Source organism: Phaethon aethereus, assembly GCF_964289735.1.
Source record: "Phaethon aethereus genome assembly, chromosome: Z".
NCBI lineage: Eukaryota > Metazoa > Chordata > Aves > Phaethontiformes > Phaethontidae > Phaethon > Phaethon aethereus.
This window is the reverse complement of record NC_138577.1, coordinates 68,864,827-68,882,460: the sequence shown is the minus strand read 5'-3', so window position 1 is coordinate 68,882,460 and position 17,634 is coordinate 68,864,827. Positions and strand designations below refer to the sequence as shown.

Below are 17,634 nucleotides of genomic sequence, written 5' to 3'. Positions count from 1 at the left end.
GAAGGCACTTAAAAACCTAAATAATATCCTCAGTTTTGTTTTGAAGTTTGAGTCCTTTACTGTTGTCAAATACGTCTTTGTAGTGATGCTAACTGAATTATGCTATTAAGCTGGATGATTAGCTAGCTAATTTAGCTGGATTCCTAATTGCCCCGAAGAAAAGTTCTAAAAGTGCCACAGACAATTGTCCGAAGGAAAGTTGAGTCTAAGGCATGACGAGAAAGTGTATTAATTTTTTCTGTGACATTAGCGAGTAATTGCTTATCTTTGAGATCAGCCAAATTATCTCTTTTTCTGCAAGATATGAAAATCTGGCAGATAATTTTATTTTAAAGTGACAACAGAATGTTTTCTAGGCCATTGCTATTACAGCTATTACAGCCCTCTGTAATACTACTGCTGATATCATCTCTGAGATCCTTTTGCGGAAGATTATTAAAATGTGTTAGAGATTCTTCACTGTGACAAATTAAATTCAAGTGGACTGAATGTTGGTATGTGTGTATATGTATGTTAGTATATTTTTATGCTCTTAGTAACAATGTTGAAGTGGGAAACATTCAGGTTCTAAATGGTTTGTTCATTAGTGGTAAACACTCTGGGTTTTGTATTAATTTAAGTTATCCCAGACTCTAGGCCTATGTTAGCAATATACTAATGTGCTTAATCATGTCTAATTTTACTTTGTAGCATCAGTTCATGCTTAACTATTAGCAAATTGAGTTGTAAAGGAAAGACCTCCAGAAGTAGCTCACATCCCTTTTTTCACTTTTCTCTATTTAGAATAAGATAAAAATGTTGTAGCATGGCAATCCGTCTTTCTAGCCTTTCTGTGTACCCTTATCAATGAGAGCAACTTGTACCTCTCCGCAATTCATTCAGCAGCATCCTGTGTCTTTATTTTTATAAGTTTGCACAGTTCCCAAAAATGTCAGTTGTGCATCACGGAATTCTTTCTTTCTCTACATGAGCTGCAAACTGCTTATGCACGCAAAGGCTGTACTAATCTGTTCGTTACTTTTTTTTATCACTTGCTAGCTGGTCTCCTTCCTCTTATCCTTTCTCTTTTGGTTTTCCCATTTGGAAATTCTTTAAAAGGAGGTTAGCTTAAAAGATCAGGTTAAAGAGTTCCCAGTGAAGTGCTATAGGTCTTGAAACCTGCTTAGGAACTGATTGAGAAGTTAGATACTTGATGTAAGTAGTTTGGAGTTGCAAGACACCTCTCCTTCAAGAAGTCAAAACAGCAATGCATTAGATAAAACAATTTCCCTAAGCTTCTATGAATTAAAAAGGTAGTATCAATTTTTTTGATTCTTCTGTCTTAACTGGAAGCTTTTTGAAGGGTAGTATCACTAATGAATTGCTTGGGCATGAAGGCTGGCTTTATAAGAGTGAAGAATTCAGTTACTGAGATTGGTAATGAAATAAAGGCGTTTTTTCTATGTCTTTTTCAAATTTTTGCATTTCCTTATTGTGATTATGAGCATGAGAATCACCACAGTTTGTTTTATGAGAGACTATCTGACTGATTTTTTTGATGTAGCAAGTAAAAGATTAGTTTACCTACTAATCCAAAACAAGGCATGGAGCTAGCCCGAAGATTTGGGGAACTGGTATGCAGGTTTAACTTTGTCTTATTATAACTGGCCCTTATCAAACTTTTAAAGGACCATATATCTAAGAAATTAATGGATTCCACAATTAATGCCTCATTATTAGGTAGTGGGTCTAGTATTTTAAGTTTGTTTGCCTTATGGTGTAGAAGGTTGCAAGAAACAGCCAATGTGACACATACACTTCTTTGTATATTGCCTTTTCAAATCAAACTCTTAAAGAACTGATTAATATGGAGCGGTTGGTCTTGAGAGTGCTCACAGGGCATCTGCAGGACAACCAAGGGATCAGGCCCAGCCAGCATGGGTTCATGAAAGGCAAGTCCTGCTTGACCAACCTGAACTCCTTCTATGACCAGGTGACCCGCCTAGTGGATGAGGGAAAGGCTGTGGGTGTTGTCTGCCTGGACTTCAGTAAAGCCTTTGACAGTGTCTCCCACAGCATTCTCCTGGAGAAACTGGCGGCTCGTGGCTTGGACAGGTTTACTTGTTGCTGGGTGAGGAACTGGCTGGATGGCCGAGACCAGAGAGTTGTGGTGAACGGCGTTAAATCCGGCTGGTGGCAGGTCACAAGCGGTGTTCCCCAGGGCTCGGTTCTGGGGCTGGTCTTGTTCACTATCTTTATAGATGATCTAGATAAGGGAATCGAGTGCTCCCTCAGTAAGTTTGCAGATGACACCAAGTTGGGCGGGAGTGTAGATCTGCTGGAGGGTAGGAAGGCTCTGCAGAGGGATCTGGACAGGCTGGATCGATGGGCAGAGGTCAACTGTATGAGGTTTAATAAGGCCAAGTGCAGGATCCTGCACTTCAGCCGCAACAACCCCATGCAACGCTACAGGCTTGGGGAGGGGTGGCTGGAGAGCTGTCCGGCGGAAAATGACCTGGGGATGCTGGTTGATAGCCGGCTGAACATGAGCCGGCAGTGTGCCCAGGTGGCCAAGAAGGCCAAGAGCATCCTGGCCTGTATCAGAAATACTGTGGCCAGCAGGAGCAGGGAAGTGATTGTGCCCCTGTACTCAGCACTGGTGAGGCTGCAGCTTGAATCCTGTGTTCAGTTTTGGGCCCCGCGCTACAAGAAGGATGTTGAGGTGCTGGAGCATGTCCAGAGAAGGGCAACGAAGCTGGTGAGGGGTCTGGAGCACAAGTCTTATGAGGAGCGGCTGAGGGAACTGGGGTTGTTTAGTCTGGAGGAGAGGAGGCTGAGGGGAGACCTTATCGCTCTCTACAACTACCTGAAAGGGGGTTGTGGCGACGAGGGTGTTGGTCTCTTCTCCCAAGTAACTAGTGATAGAACAAGAGGAAATGGCCTCAAGTTGTGCCAGGGGAGGTTTAGATTGGATATTAGGAAAAATTTCTTCACTGAGAGGGTGGTCAGGCATTGGAACAGGCTGCCCAGGGAGGTGGTGGAGTCGCCATCTCTGGTAGCGTTCAAAAAACGTGTGGATGTGGCGCTTCAGGACATGTTTTAGGAGACGTGGTGGCACTGGATTAATGGTTGGACTTGATGATCTTGAAGGTCCTTTCCAATCTAGTGATTCTGTGATTCTGTGTGAATATTGTAGGAAGTAAATTTAAATCAGGGTAAGTTCTGTTACCAAAATACTTAAAGTTGTTTTAGATTTTCTGTTTAGTGGTTAATCTCCCACTCGTTTGTAACTGAGTAACTGTCCTGGTTTCAGCCAGAATAGAGCTGGTTTTCTTCACAGAAGCTAGTGTGAGACTGTGTTTTGGATTTGGGATGAGGAACTGTTGATAATGTGCTGATGTTTTGGGTTGTTGCTGAGCCGTCAAGGACAGTCCAGCTTCTTGTGCTGGCCTGCAGCGAGCAGGCTGGGGGTGCACGGGGAGCTGGGAGGGGACACAGCCGGGACAGCTGACCCAGACTGGCCAAAGAGATATTCCCTACCATCCGACGTCATGCCCAGTACATAAACTGGAGTTGGCCGGGGGGCGGAAATCGCTGCTCGGGGACGGGCTGTCGATCACGGGGTGGTGAGCAATTTCTGTATTGGGCCTCACTTGTTCTTGTACATTCCTTTGTTGGTATTATCATTATTGTTCCCTTCTTTCTTTCTGTCCTATTAAACTGTGTTTATCTCAACCCACGAGGTTTTTCCTAATTCTCTCCCCCGTCCCACGGTGGGAGGGGGAGTGAGCAAGCGGCTGCGTGGTGCTCAGTTGCCAGCTGGGGCTAAACCACGACAGTAACTTAAGTTACAAATCTATTAAAGAGATTAATTGTGCCTCCTGTCTTTCATCAGGCTACTGAGGAAATCCAGTCCAACTCCAGTCATAAGTAGAGAAATGAAATTAAAAGTTTCTCTTTAAGCACTGTTACTTTTTGTATCAGTTCTTCTCTCTCCTCTCCTAAAGTTTTAGTTTTTTACATGGATCCACTATGAGGAATCTTCTTTGTCTTATTTGTGGTTCATTCTGGCTACAGAATTTGGTGCACCATACCTTCAGTGCATACGCTGGCTTGCAGGTGACTTATTCTTGTTCAATTTTATTAAATTCCTGTATCTTTGTACCTGTGTTGTGCTGATTTTTGAGATGATTGGCATGTGGCCTGAGAGAGAAAAGTCTAATTGTTGGTCTAACTTAAACCCATATGCTCTGGGATCAGGAGTGTACAAGTGTTAACACTGCTTCATTTACGCTGCATTATCAGTCTTTTACCAAATGCACTTTTTGGTCATACTGCAAAATATTTTACTGATGTCACAGGGGATTAACTTCTGGCATTGTAGGTTATTTTAGCAAGGTATTTGGATTTTAGGGTTGCAAGATCATACAATTGTAGCCTTACTGGAACTGAAGCACTGCTCGCTACCTCTTGTGCTCCTTTAAATAAGTCTGTGTTGTTTTTTTTTAAAGTTAAATATTTTGCTCTATTGCCGGTGTATTCTTGGTTCTTCACCTTACTGACACTATTCCTAGAGTTGTTTTCAGCAGTAGTAGACTAGAGTGAAACTCAGGGCATTTGTGATTCTGGAGAAGCATTACTGATGCTGTTTTTCAGACTACCAATAACATTTTGTTCACTTCTGCTTTCAAAGGTCACAACTCTTTCTAGAAAGATGAACTTCATTTTCCTCCTATCTAAACTAAGCCATGCAACAAGCCATTATACTTGATTGTATTTGGTTGTGTATTTGGTGGATGTATCTGGTGTATGTATATGGGAAGGACTGAGGTCTCGTTCTCCTTGATCTCTATCTCTTTGATAGAGATCAACCAGAGCAAGGCAGGATAGTCTTCTGCTAAGATTTCTGTGGAACAGTCTGTGTGAAGGTTTCAACAATATTTGTGTCAAAGTTTCTTAGAGGAAACAGTCGTCTTAAATTAATAAAACGCCTTAGGAGAAATGCTGTCTTGAAAAGAAAAACTTCTCCCACTAAAGGAAACCACTGTCAAGACGTACTATTCAGGTTTGAAGTGAGTTTGAATTTCAAGAAAAGAATCACCAAATAGGTTGTTACAGTTTCTCTGCTTCCTCTTTTATAAACATATAAATGTGCTGAGAAACAGTGAAATAAGCTTTGTTCTTTGTTACCATATGGCAGTGCATTGACCCAAGCAGAAGATAGTTACTGCTCCTTTAAAGTTAAAGTCAGCTTACATTAATAGTATGACTTTAACTGTATTTAAAAAACAAAACAAAAACAAAAACTAAACCTGTTATAAACCAGGAGGTTTTTTGTTTTTATGAGTTACTCAATTATTGCAGATGTTCTTTTAACAATTGCCAGAAGAGATTCCAAAAAGACCAGAAGAGAGTTATTGACAAAAGCTGATAGGAACCATCCATGAACCTTGAACCAGAGAAGCAACCCTTTTTTGTTGATCTGCCTGATGCTCCAAAATAGACTTCCTGTAGCCGTGATAGAAGGGCAGACTATAAAAACGTGCTTAGATACAGTTTTGTGCCTATCAGAATGTTTTCACTTTCTTCTATCTTTTTATGCATTAGAAGGGAAAGGATTTTTTCAATGTATTGTTGAAAAACATTATTCATAACTAGATTTTTAATATAGGAGGTATTTTTTAGATATCTACTTTCATGTTTTCCAGTTCAAATGAAGAATGTGTACATGCTTGAGTCTGATCCCTTTATTTGAATATGCTGTCCAAGAAGATAGAGGTGAATGATTGAATAAGCATTCCTAGGAAAGAAGTGTGAAGGAGAATGCTATGTGGAGTTGGGCAATGTCTTTGATATTTGAGTGAAAGTCATAAAAGTTTTCATTTGCTTTTTGTAGGAAAAGAGAAGAAAATAGGACTTCTTGCAAGTATCTGTGCAAGCTGTCACCTGTTCTTTACAACACTCAGGAATGCTAAGGTGTATGGGTTTGCTTCACATCCAGAAAAGGGCATATACCTGTCTTGTTGTTTCTTGATGTACCCCACCCTTACTTGAGCAAACTGAAGACAAAGGCTTCTGTTTCTGAACAACTGTCGTTACTAAACCTTGAGCACAGGTCTGAGGCTCTCTTAAAGTCTAGATTATGGAGCAGAAATCCTGAATGTTTAGGACTGCGGTCAAGGTTGACTACAGTGTTAATTGGGTGGCTGTTGTGGTTTAACCCCAGCTGCCAACTAAGCACCACACAGCTGCTCACCCACTCCCCACTGGTGCGGTAGGATGGGAGAGAGAATCAGAAGGGTAAAAGTGAGAAAACTCGTTGGACTGAGATAAAGACAGTTTAATAGGTAAAGCAAAAGCTACATGCACAAGCAAAACAAAACGAGGAGTTCATTCACCACTTCCCATTGGCAGGCATGTATTCAGCCATCTTCAGGAAAGCAGGGCTCCATCAGGTGTAATGGTTACTTGGGAAGACAAATGCCATCACTCCAAATGTCCCCCTCCTCCTTTCTTCTTCCCCCAGCTTTATATGCTGAGCATGACATCACATGGTATGGAATATCCCTTTAGTCAGTTGAGGTCAGCTGTCCCAGCTGTGTCCCTTCCCAGCTTCTTGTGCACCCCCAACCTACTTGCTCATGGGGTGGTGCGAGAAGCAGAAAAGGCCTTGTCTCTGTTTAAGCACTGCTAAGCAATAACAAAAATATCTCTACACTATCAACGCTTGTTTCGGCACAAATCCAAAGCGTAGCCCCATACTAGCTACTATGAAGAAAATTAACTCTATTCCTGCCAAAACCAATACTGCGGCAATGCTTTATATGGTTTGTGCAGGCTGTAGTTGTGATTAGTTATGTAGTTATGATTTTGATCCTTCAGATCCAAAACTCACTTGGTGGACAAGTTGAGAAAATGTTTTTACCCTTATATTTTCAAGAATGATACTGTCTTGTTCAGCAAGTGTTTCCCATGCAAGCACCATATGTTTCCACTCTGCTTATCACTGTTACAGCTGGATATTTCACAAGAAGCAATGACATTTTTTGCACAGTGAGATACCTGCTGAGATGGTTGGAATTTCCCCTTACCAGTAAATATGGACAATGATTACAACAAATATTAAAGATACTTTTCAAAAAAAAAATCTACTAACACAGGGTGTTTAGTTTAAGATGCCTGACTCACCATCTTATGATTTGTTAAAGTACAATTCCTACCATTTCTGTCACTGAATGTTTAGTGCTTTTGCCATCCCCATTGATAGGAAACGAAGCTGAAGGCACCTGGTTGAAACTCCACTGACTTACTTGTCATCACAGGTATCTAGTCCAATCTCCCAGAATTCCTTCAGTTATACTGAATAAAATTTAAGCAGTTAAAATCTTGCAATCTCAGACATCTTTCCTTTTGTTATTGGGCTGCAGGGTTTTTCTGGCAGTGGTTCCTATTTTAGTGAAACTTGGAAAAGAAGAAAACTTAGACTGATGTAGGCATATGGCTTGCAAAAGTGGCTGAAGTTCTGCAAACTTCTGAAGCTGTGTACTTAGTGAGCTACAACAGGAATCACAAAGCAAACCTCAATAGGCAAGGCAGTTATGTCTGGTTATAAATAGATGAGATGGAACTGCTACATTAAGAGGAGAGCTTGGAAGTTGAGGGAAATAGTAACATCATGATGATGACTTTCCTTCCCTCTGCTTTCTTCTGCCTTAATCTTTGACCTTCAGACAACAGCTGGTAAGAATCTTGAACTATGAACTACCATTGGCCCACTTTCCTTGTGGCTGGTTGTTTTACAGATGTTTTCTGCAGGCTTTTATATTGGCCAGGACGATATATTTGTGCAGTGTTGCTTGGCCAAGCATTTGCTGCTGCTTTGTAGCTAGTAGACCTCTTGATACTCTAATGGGTCAGTTAGCATTGTCAGCTGCCCAGAACACACATGTACTTGTCTCTATCCAGTTAACCATCTTCTCGGAATCTGCCATGATAAATAAGAGAGGCCTCTGGAATAGCTTCATTTGTCATGCAGGAAATGTGACAGCAACTGAGAGAGTATTGGGTTCCATTTCATTTAAAGTCAAAACAAACATTCCCAGAGAACCAGAGGTGTCTTGTGGCTCAAGAATTTAAAAAGGAATTTGAGATGAAATTAGTGGGAAGGAAGATGAATCATAATTTTTTTGTCTTTGATGGCAGTAAGCATTCTCCTGGTCTAAGAGTGAAAACCAAACACAGCCTACACTATTAGGTCTAGAGAAAGTCTTAGTTTTCCCCTCTTCTGGTGAGTACTCTTGGAAATACAACTGAAGCGGGCCACACAAAGAAGAAAACTAAGGAGCTTAAATATACTAAAGAAGCAGAGATAGGGTAAGATTGACTGAACTGATACCAGGAAAGGGGTTAGTGCCTTAAACCTCTGAAGAGACATGAGGGAGGTCAGCAAACCTGATCAACAGAATTGCTTTGCTTAGTCCACTCACTTTGAGTTTGTCATGTAGATGTCAGTTCCCCTAGTGGAAATGAAAGAAAAATGGCAGGAGTGCAGGGACACAGGAATAAAACTTGGAAAAGATACTATTATTGGAATAAAACGAATTATGAAATTAACAAAGATTACTGACTTTTGAAGATGCATTGTAACTTTAGGAATTGACAAATGTATGCCTGGCACTAATATAATCTCAGGTGTTTCTGGTGATTTCAGGTAGTAAGCTCAACAAATGGAGAACTGAACACAGATGACCCAACTGCAGGCCGTTCAAATGCACCCATCACCGCTCCTGCAGAAGTAGAAGTAATGGATGAAACTAAGTATGTCCATCTTTTTATATTCTTTGGATCTTGTGTGCTCAGCTACTTCAAAATTTCTCTTGTATAGTTTTTAAAAAAATACTGTCTAAACTGAATAGCCACTGGTGAGGGCTGGAGCTACAGTGCTTATACTTAATTTTGGCTTTAAATACTTAAACAATAGACTTTCTATAGCTTGTGCTTTTTAGGCTAAGCCCTCAATAACACATCTCTCTATACTAGGGAAGTGCATGCAGTTCTGATACTTCAACTAATTCTGAAATAGTTATTTTATGATAGTTTTCTGACTACCAAAAGTTATGTATGAAACATGTAAAATTCTTCCTCTATGTGGTATTCTGATTCTTTTTTCCTGTACTCTTTCTGTATAGCTGCCAGAAAGTGTTGAACATGTGGTGAGTCCTACTGCACAGGCAGGCAGAAATAGCCCCAGGGTCTTTGTTATTTGGTTTAAAACTAATTTCAGAGAACTTTAAAATAACAAATCCATTTGGAAATCACAAAACATGTTGTAATATTGTGAAACTATTAACTGTTTTTTACAAACAAACAGCCACCTTCAGGAGCTATTTTGCCTGCTTCAGATCTTGCTTGCTTTTAAGTTGTGTATTCTGTGGTGTACTTTATTTAATCCTTTTTAGTGGGTAGTGGAATTTTTTTTCTTGCTTCCTATCTGCTTTAGAGGGGAAAACATTCTTTTCAGATGTTTTAATATTCAGCTAGTATTTTAACACCTAGAAAATAACTCACTTATATGAACGAGTAATAAATTCTAGCAAATGTTTCAACTTTGCCTGTTATCTCTGTAAACATAGTATTTGCCAGAGTATTAGTCTTTGACAATGTGCTAACTAATTACTAAAAAGTAACTCCAGGGTTCCTTAAAGTTACAGTGTAATGAAGGGGGGAAATATTAAGATCTGTTAATATGGGATGTATAACTAATGTATATATATTTGAGTAAAGTCAGATGTGCAAAACAGTACAGAAAAATATTCTTGGTAGCTAAAGGCAGTATAACTTTAAACACGTTTTCTTCTATAATTGTGCTTGGAATAGGATTTTACAAGGGTATGGATCTAGCCTATCATAAAATAGAGGCAATGAAGTATGAAAGATGCGTTAGTAGCAGAAAAATCCAGTAAGCATTCCTTAATAGCAGTAGGTTTTGTAAGGCCCATTTTCCTAACCTTTAGATAAGGGAGAATTTATCAAAGTACAATTTCTTCCTGCAGTGATTGTTCTGCAGGTTCTGATTTTGGTGTGTGAGATTTATGTGCATGTATAGTTAAAAACTGTGAAGTGTAAAAAAATGTGATCTGTTGTGCCACACTTGTGCACTAGCTTTCTCTGAGCATGAAGACCAGTTCTTTATCTGCCATCTTTGCAGAGTAGTGTATTACTATTTTTCTGGCAAGAATTCAGTTTTCTTATATTTAAAACAAAAAAAAAAAACAGACCCCAAAGAGCAAGGATGTTGCCAGCCTGCACATAAAGAAATTACCTATCCCCTCCCTCTGGATAAATGCAGTGATAACCTTCCTTATGCCCAGTTTGTGTACACACAGGAAAAGATTAAATTTCTGAAGTTTTAAGCAGTACTTAGCACAATTAAAGCTATGCTTTATTATCTACAGAAAGAGAATTCTCAGATGCTGCAGCTACATTAAAAGTATAGAAGTTCCTTTCCTCTCATATGAATAATTGATGGACAAATATGCTATCTTTGACCTTTTTGGCCTAGTATTTACTGGTTTTGTTACAGGCAAAATATCTAGTCTCAATATCCTACTCGTTAGATTAATCTTCTTTTTCAATATGAAACACACAAAATAGTTTTCCAGTGGTGTTTATTTAAGCTGCAGTTTCCTCATTCACTATTTTTTGAGGGTAGAGTTTGTTTTATATTTTGTCAGTAATTAAAGCCACACCCCCCCATACCCCACTGACAGTGCCTCCCCAGCATTGCTATGAGACATCAGTGTATAGGTATACATCTTGTCTCAGTAACAATACTTTAGAAGGTTCAGGTAACTTTACATTTTAACATGATAGTTACAAACTTACTATCAAAAGGTATTGTGAGATGTTTAAACATCCATTTGTAGATCTTACACTGCTGACGAGTGTAAGGAAATGCAAGTATTAGTATCTTTCATGTCTACTATAGACATTTTTGTTTTTAAGGAGACTGTTTTATCAAAACTCCCACTGTGCCTCCTTCATAATCTTTTCTCCATCTGAAAACATGAACGAAGTTAACCTCTTGCTGATATTATCTGTTTGTAACATTTCCTCATACTCTGAGGAGATAAACTTCAATATTTTTTGGAAACTCTACGTTCTTTGTTCTAGGTGTTTTCATGGTTTTAGAAGCTTGGCATGACTATATTTTGGTTTAAACAGTTGAAGAAGGGGTGCTCTGTCATGATTTTACATATGAGCACAAAAATTGTTTAGCTGGTTATTAGATCTGTTACCAGTTCAGTGGGGTGCTGTAAATCAGAAAGGATAAGGATTTTTTTCAGGAAGCATTTTACTGTTTTGGGACATTCATCCAACGCTTCCTTTGTTTGATACATGTTTGTGTACTCAGATGCCATATATATTCTAAACCTTATGCCTTGTCATCTTCATGCTCCTCAGCTGTTGGTGTGCAGCAAGCATGTAGCAGTGGGTGCTGGGTTTTGGTTTTTTTTCCCTTGTTTTGTTTTTGGTGTGTTTTTGACTGGGTTGTTTCTGGGTTTTTTGTTTTCATTTGTTTTGGGTTTTTTGTCAGGTGTTTTGGGGTTTTTGTGAATTTTTTGGGGGTTTTTTTGCTTGTTGGGTTTTAGAAAAGTAGCTTTCAGTCCTATTTCAGTTGTTACTTACTGGACTTGTAAAGCAGGGAGAAAACTGATCACTGTTCTGCACTGGCACTTGTAGATTTTATCTTCTACAAATGATCATAGAATCTTTGGGTTGGAAGGGACCTTTAAAGGTCATCTAGTCCAACCCCCCTGCAATGAGCAGGGTCATCTTCAAGTAGATCGGGTTGCTCAGAGCCCCGTCCAGCCTGACCTGGAATGTTTCCAGGGATGGGGCATCTGCCACCTCGCTGGGCAACCTGTGCCAGTGTTGCACCACCCTCATTGTAAAAATTTTTTTCCTTATAGCTAGTTGAAATCTACCCACTTTTAGTTTTTAGTTACCTCCTGTCCTATTGCAACAGGCCCTGCTAAAAACTCTGTCCCCACCTTTTTTACAGGCCCCCTTTAAGTACTGGAAGGTTGCAATAAGGCCTCCCCGGAGCCTTTTCTTCTCCAGGCTGAAAAACCCAACTTTCTCCGCCTGTTCTCACAGCAGAGCTGTTCCCTCCCTCTGATCATTTTTGTGGCCCTCCCCTGGACCCTCCCCAACAGGTCCATGTCTTTCCTGTGCTGAGGGCTCCAGAGCTGGATGCAGGACTCCAGGTGGGGTCTGACCAGAGCAGAGTAGAGGGGCAGAATCACCTCCCTCAACCTGCTGGCCACGCTGCTTTGGATGCAGCCCAGGATGCGGTTGGCTTTCTGGGCTTCGAGCGCACATTGCCGGTTCATGTGCAGCTTTTCATCCACCAGTACCCCCAAGTACTTCTCGGCAGGGCTGCTCTCAATCCCTTCAGCCCCCAGACTGATCTTCCAGTTATCACTGAGCAATTAGCCTTTCTTTCCTTAAGTCTTTGTTAGCCATTAGAACAGTTGCTTCTATGAAGTATGTGTAATTTGGATAACCAAAAGGTTCTGCCACAGGAGGACAGAGAAGGGCAAACATAGAAACATTATATGATCAGTCCTTTTTGCATCTGGCATTCTTTTTGACACTTTAAACACCTGTTAATAATCCTGCACTAAAGTGCTGCCACATGCTAGATGACAAATATAAAAACACAGCTATCTAGACACAAATGAGAACTGAAGTTGCTCTAGCATGTTGTACCAAGGTACTGCTGAAGTGGTAGAGGGAAGGTTATTTAACAGAAAAAAGGTATAATAATGTTTTAAGGAGGACAAGAAATGTTTGTAACAGTAATACTGAGGTTGCTACCTTAGATAATACCTTGAAGGTCCCTTTAGGAAAAATAAGTTGTTCTTGAGTTTCATAAATCGGTATTATACTGCCTGCTATAGAAATGTTTTATACCCTACAGAGAAGGAGGCTAGCAGTCATTAAATGCTTTCTTTTAAAAGAGAAAAAGTTCCTTTCCTAGAATTAGAAATTTTCAAAGCATACCTATTCTTATGTATTTTGCATACGTATTGAATATATGATAAATTTGTAGTTTGATACTCATTAATAATACCCTTATCTGTAACCTTAAATATGGTTTCAAGCAATGTTACATATATAAGTAATAATGACACCCTCTAGTGACAGTATTCTTAAGAACATGTCTGCATTTCTATTATAAATTATATTCTTGAAGAGATTATGCACTATGGATGTCTAATTTCAGGGTTACGTTTCTTTCATAAAATTTACTATCAGGCAGTGTAGCCTGACCTGTCTTATTAGTGTGTATTTTAAAATGACATTTACTTGGCCTTGGAAGGCTTGACAGGTCTAGCACTTCTAGGCTGATAAGTATACATTTCAGTGAGTTTCCAAGCCAGTCTTGTGGTTTATAATGCTCTATGGAATTTGCATTCCTTTAACACTTATTAGTGTATCTAAAAAGGGATTTATTTTCCCACATAGTCTTCAGCATTTAGTGAAATCTCCTGAACTAGAATACAGTTGAATTGTTCTTAGAATTAAAAAGAAAAAGCTGTTAATAGAAATTACACTCTTTGTAATAGTATTATGCAAACTCCAGAAGACCAGGAGATTAAAAAAGCAGTGCTTTATGTTGGTTAGATAGAACTCTTGGATTCCCCATTGCATGATGCCCTTCTCTGGTTGACAGAGAAGTAGCAAACTAAATAGGCTATGGAGAAGGAATAAAGGACACTATGAGATTTGCAGCAAGGATGGGTTAAAATTTTCTGGGAAGGAAAACAAGAAATCCTAAAGTGTCCTTCAGTTACACAGAGGATCCAAGCAGTCCTAAGCATTTAAGTGTGATAGCTGTTCCTTGAGTCATATTCCGTATAAGCAAAATGTAATTAAACAATGAAGAGTTAAAATTCTAGATTGTTATTCTAGAATACAAATTAACTGTCTACCACACTTTCTCTTCCTGCAGTTACTTATGTAACCTGTGTTCTGTATATACTAAAATTATGAATTGAGACAAATTTTTTTTGTAAACTGTCTTTGAGGCCTCCGATCTGAAACAAGTACAAAAGTGATTTACCATCACAGTCCAGGGTAGGATTTCCTCATTTACAGGGTCATAGGATAATTCATATTGAAAGGGAGGGACCACTGTAAAATTTTGATATGATGATTGTTGTATATACATATAAAATACTTGGGAGAAGATTGGGGTCAAAGAAGGATTGAACTAAATTAGACTTCATATATCTGCGTATAAATTCAAAGCTTAAGGGATAATGGATGTTAGTGGTTGTAGACAGACACTAGGAAAAAGAGTTAGTAGTTATGGGGGAATTTCAGTTGCAGTTGGTGGCTACTAGCCTTCAAAAACAACTATGTTTCTTCTAGAAGTACTTTAAAGTTAATAAATACAGTATGATATTTCTGCTAGCTGTAATAATATTTGTCTGTGTAGTTTCCCCTATTGAATTTTAATTTTGGGCTTCCTCTCCATCAATAACAAATGTTTTTTTTCTACTGAAAGTTATGTAACTCTCAGAGCAGCTCTGGTCTGCCTCTGCCCACTGCTACTTTTTCAGTGACTGAGCAACAGGGTGCCCTTGGATATTTTGAGAAGGTAATTTCTGTCTCCCTTTACTTTGGATTTTGTTCTTACCCCTTGTAGAACCTTATTTTAGACCCTTATTCTCCCTAGTTTTCAAATGCTTTCCCCATTTCTCATGTTCCAAACTAAATCAGCAGGATTCCTTTTGAATCTTAGTGACATAAAATGCTTGGTGAACTTACAGAATTACTGATAGGCTATTGATGCAGTACATTTTCTTGTTTCACTTCTGTTGTACTTCATAGTTTAAGAAGACTGAGTATATAGCACTGCAAGTGAGAATTCAGTAAACAAACTACAGAACTCCATGGGGCAAGCTTTGTTAAGTTAGACAGTTCGTGTGTTCGCTTTTGATTGCAAATTCTGAGTACTTTACTAAGGGGAAGCTTTAATTTTAAAAGTGGTGTTCAGGAGCTGGGAGTTGCTTAAAATAAGGCTAATATTAGATGAAAATGAAAAAGGTTTCTTTGTGTATTTGCTTTCCTTATTTTCAAAAATACTTCCTGGACTTCTGCATTTCTCCTCTGTGTTATCTATCTCTAACTCCCTCCAATTTTTTTTCCTTTTGTAGTGTTTTTTTAGTTACTTTCAGATTGTCTCTTATTTGCTAAGTGAAATTTGCCATATTTGTTAATTTTAGTTTCCTTCATGTAGTATGCAATAAAGCAGAAGTAGGAATCTCAGCATACTTTAATATACCTAAAGCTGTGTTTTTTCACTGTAGTAATGTTATCACAGCACTGAATCAGAACACTAATTATATTGTTCATGAACATTTTCTTTTAAAATATTTTGGAGAATAGCCTTGGGGAGGGTTTTTCCAAGTTCTGGTTGACAAAGGAAGCTCAATTTGTTTTCTTACATTAGCAACAATAGTGTCTTAAGTGCACAGTTCAGGTGACACAATCTTAAGCTCAGGCCTGTATTTGGCATATTAGCAGTTAGTGTAAAAGGGTGCTTAGGTAATGGAACATTCCTTATTCTTACAAATACATTTTAAGTCAGCCTATAATGGCCATGCTTTTGATACCCTCACACAATACTCTAAACCTAATAGCTATTTTTATTATAGCTTTTTTCATTTGATAATTTTTTCCGAAAGTAGGTGAAATGTGTCAAATATCTCTACTTCACTTGCAATAATAAATAAGTCAGTTGTGATAGAGATTAATATGTTCCTTGTGGTCCTGGCTATACCTGAACTACATACTTCAAGTGAAACAAATACAATAAACAGAGTTTACTTTTGTTCTTTTGTTTTATATCATATGTAATTCATATCACATGTGCAGGTGCTGCTGTTTCTTCAAGCGGAGGAAAAGGAAAACCCTTCAGCGCCACAAATGACTAGAACCAAGCAGAACATGGGAAATAACTTACTTGTTCAACTGCTGTTGTACGATCTTAAAAAAAGCATAAAATCCCCGATCTCTGTAATGACCACACGTTTTCCAAGGACTCCCTTAGAAACAATGTCATGCCTGTGTGCTTTGATTTGTTTCTCCTGCATCCATCTTTTGTTTCTTTAATTCATCTATTCTGAAAGCTTTAAAGTTTTGTCAAATATGAGTGTGTCTTTGTCCATCAACAAATAGACCAATGCAATGGTACAAATGAACAGTATCTTCAGCAAAAACTAAACTTGAAGTATTTCTTCTGTCCTAGGAAAGTACTAGCAGTGTCTTGACTGAAGACAGAAGTCACTGTTGCTTGAGTTCATAGCAGCATATGAAAAGTAGTTTTCTTAAAAAATGCAGAAGAAAAATACAGATGCACAGCCATATAGAAAAAGAATAAAACCTTAAGATTTCTTTTCTTTTCTGACATCTGCATTGTTTTTTTCTTTTCTTTTCTCCCAGTGTTACTGGTGATACTGTAGTCAAATTGTATCAGCATTAAACCCTGTGATATCATGGTACAGTTACCATCTAGGTACTGAGGAGGCTGATTTAACTGTTGATGGTTGTCTAAATCCTGGCCATACTAATGAAAAGAAGGTATTTCCAATAGCCTCTGGGCTTAAAGACCTGCTTTTGTTATACCTGCAATGGAATTGCAGTACAGTAGAAATGACAAGAGTATTTGTACAAAGATGACAGAGGTTTGTATAATTTAAGTTGTGCTTCCACTCATGTTAGTAATATTGAAATACCTTCAAAAGAGGATCTATAGAGGAATTATAATAAAAGAAATAAATGTGAATCTAGTTGAGGTGGAATCAGTATTAAAGCTTATATGTTCACTTAAGGTAATTGATGATTGACACCATCTTTAACCTGAAAATATGGTGTGCCATGCAATGTCTCTTTATAAATTATTTTGCACTTTGGTTTAACCCACTTCCCTTGCATTTGTTTTCTAGGCTTCTCCCTTCTCTGTGTACTAGCCCATAGCACCCAAAATTTCCTGAGATTTGTTTTCCTGGAAATTTCTTGTCTTTCAATGTAATGTCACTACTATAGTAGTATGGCAAGGATTTGTCAGGTACTTCCCCACAGTCCAATGAAGTGCCTGCAATATGAACAAACCAGCAGTTTGTAGACAAAGCAACCCATTTTATATTCTTCAGAAAATATATGCTTCTTTTAAAGCCATAATGACAGAGGTGTGCTTTCGTCATGTTTAGCTGTCAGTTGCTTGAAGAAGGGGTGTGAAAGAGGGAAGTGACTAGACAGATTTACTGATCAAAACTCAGATTTCTTTTAGAGCTAATTAGCATTTTTTCTATCCACACATGCCTTTTGGCATACTTATTTATTTCTAATCTGTTTTGCGGTAGTATTTAAAATGTACATTTAAATAAATGCACACCTTTGAATTCATTATTGCATTTACAAGAATTTTAATTGTATTTTGTAATTTATTTTTCCTTAACAGCCAGAAGTGTATTTTATGGTTTCAGTTATGGGCTTCTATGTGTACTTTGATCTTTGCCATTATTACTGTTCATGATCTGAAGTTTTTGTTTTGCAAAACGTGAATTTGGCCTAAAAAAA

At 38.5% G+C, this 17,634-nt stretch overlaps 1 protein-coding gene across 4 annotated transcripts in view; it reads left to right on the top strand.

Moving 5' to 3' along the window:
• The window catches only part of CSNK1G3 (casein kinase 1 gamma 3), a gene marked incomplete at both ends in the record, with an annotated part of 60,470 nt that extends 44,485 nt beyond the window's left edge, over nucleotides 1–15,985 (top strand). For 2 of the 4 annotated variants that reach the window (XM_082013017.1, XM_082013015.1), the window contains 3 exons: nucleotides 8,690–8,796; nucleotides 9,168–9,191; nucleotides 15,931–15,985. In XM_082013017.1, the coding sequence (XP_081869143.1) occupies nucleotides 8,690–8,796; nucleotides 9,168–9,191; nucleotides 15,931–15,985 (186 nt within the window). The remainder of the gene's footprint in view (nucleotides 1–8,689; nucleotides 8,797–9,167; nucleotides 9,192–15,930) is intronic. The other 2 variants (XM_082013018.1, XM_082013016.1) reach the window with 1 other exon arrangement.
• Nucleotides 15,986–17,634: the final 1,649 nt, after the last annotated feature.